Source organism: Lottia gigantea (genome assembly GCF_000327385.1).
Source record: "Lottia gigantea unplaced genomic scaffold LOTGIsca_1767, whole genome shotgun sequence".
In the NCBI taxonomy this organism is placed as follows: Eukaryota; Metazoa; Mollusca; class Gastropoda; family Lottiidae; genus Lottia; species Lottia gigantea.
The window spans coordinates 287-1,203 of NW_008708256.1; the positions used below are offsets into that span (position 1 = coordinate 287).

Consider the following 917-nt stretch of genomic DNA (forward strand, 5'->3'; position numbering starts at 1 on the left):
ATAATACTGGTGGTACAGCTTGCTGTGTAAGTTATGTTTTCTTGTGAATGTATATCAAAGATTTTCTATGTATTACTATACACCAATAGTACAGTGAATTTAATTTTAAAATAATGAATATTTGTAGGTGGTTATCCTGATTTTTTACGAGCTGCAGTGGTACCATTAATACCTAAAACAACATGTTATCGACTGTACCGAGGTGATATAAGTAGTAGAATGATGTGTGCAGGCTATATAGAAGGTGGTATTGATACATGTCAAGGTGATTCTGGTGGACCACTTGTTTGTAATATTAATAGTAAGTTTTTATTTTTATTCTTCGTTAAAATTAGATGACTGAAAACTTTGGCAAAGTTGATCACATCATCTACCTTAGTAATAACAGAAGATATCGAAAATCGAAAAGTGTTTTATATGAGTTCTTGAAAACACTTTCAATTACTAAGTCGTCAACGCTAAAAGGCGTAATTCTTGCCTGATTTTGACAAAACTTGGTAATATTATTAATAATCAAAAAGAAGTGTATGACTGAAGGTTGAATATTTCATACTGGTGATTGTTACTGTACTGATAAATATTTTTTTATTCAAAATCAAAGCCGCCAGTAGGCATATTTGCCCTTAACTAGCAAGCTATCTTTCCTGATAAATTTGTATTTTAACCAATATAATGAGGGGTTGCCCAAACTCATATAATTTTCAAAAACATTTATTTTTTATTTCAGATAAATATACATTAATGGGTGTAACATCATTTGGTAATGGATGTGCTAAGCCTAATGCACCTGGTGTTTATGCTCGAGTCTCTTCCTTTATTGAGTGGATTAATGAGAAAATAAACAGATATTAGATATGGCATCAAAGAAGTAACAGAACCTGGTGTAGAGCTGCTCTGTGAACAAAACTCATATTATT

The 917-nt window shown here is 31.3% G+C and overlaps 1 protein-coding gene across 1 annotated transcript; it reads left to right on the plus strand.

The window, feature by feature from the left end:
* Positions 1-222: 222 nt before the first annotated feature.
* LOTGIDRAFT_147055 (hypothetical protein) lies at positions 223-852 on the plus strand (the record flags this gene model as incomplete). The annotated part of the gene is made up of 2 exons (XM_009051974.1): positions 223-289; positions 728-852. The coding sequence occupies 2 exons, from the start codon at positions 223-225 to the stop codon at positions 850-852; spliced, it is 192 nt and encodes a 63-aa protein (XP_009050222.1).
* Positions 853-917: the final 65 nt, after the last annotated feature.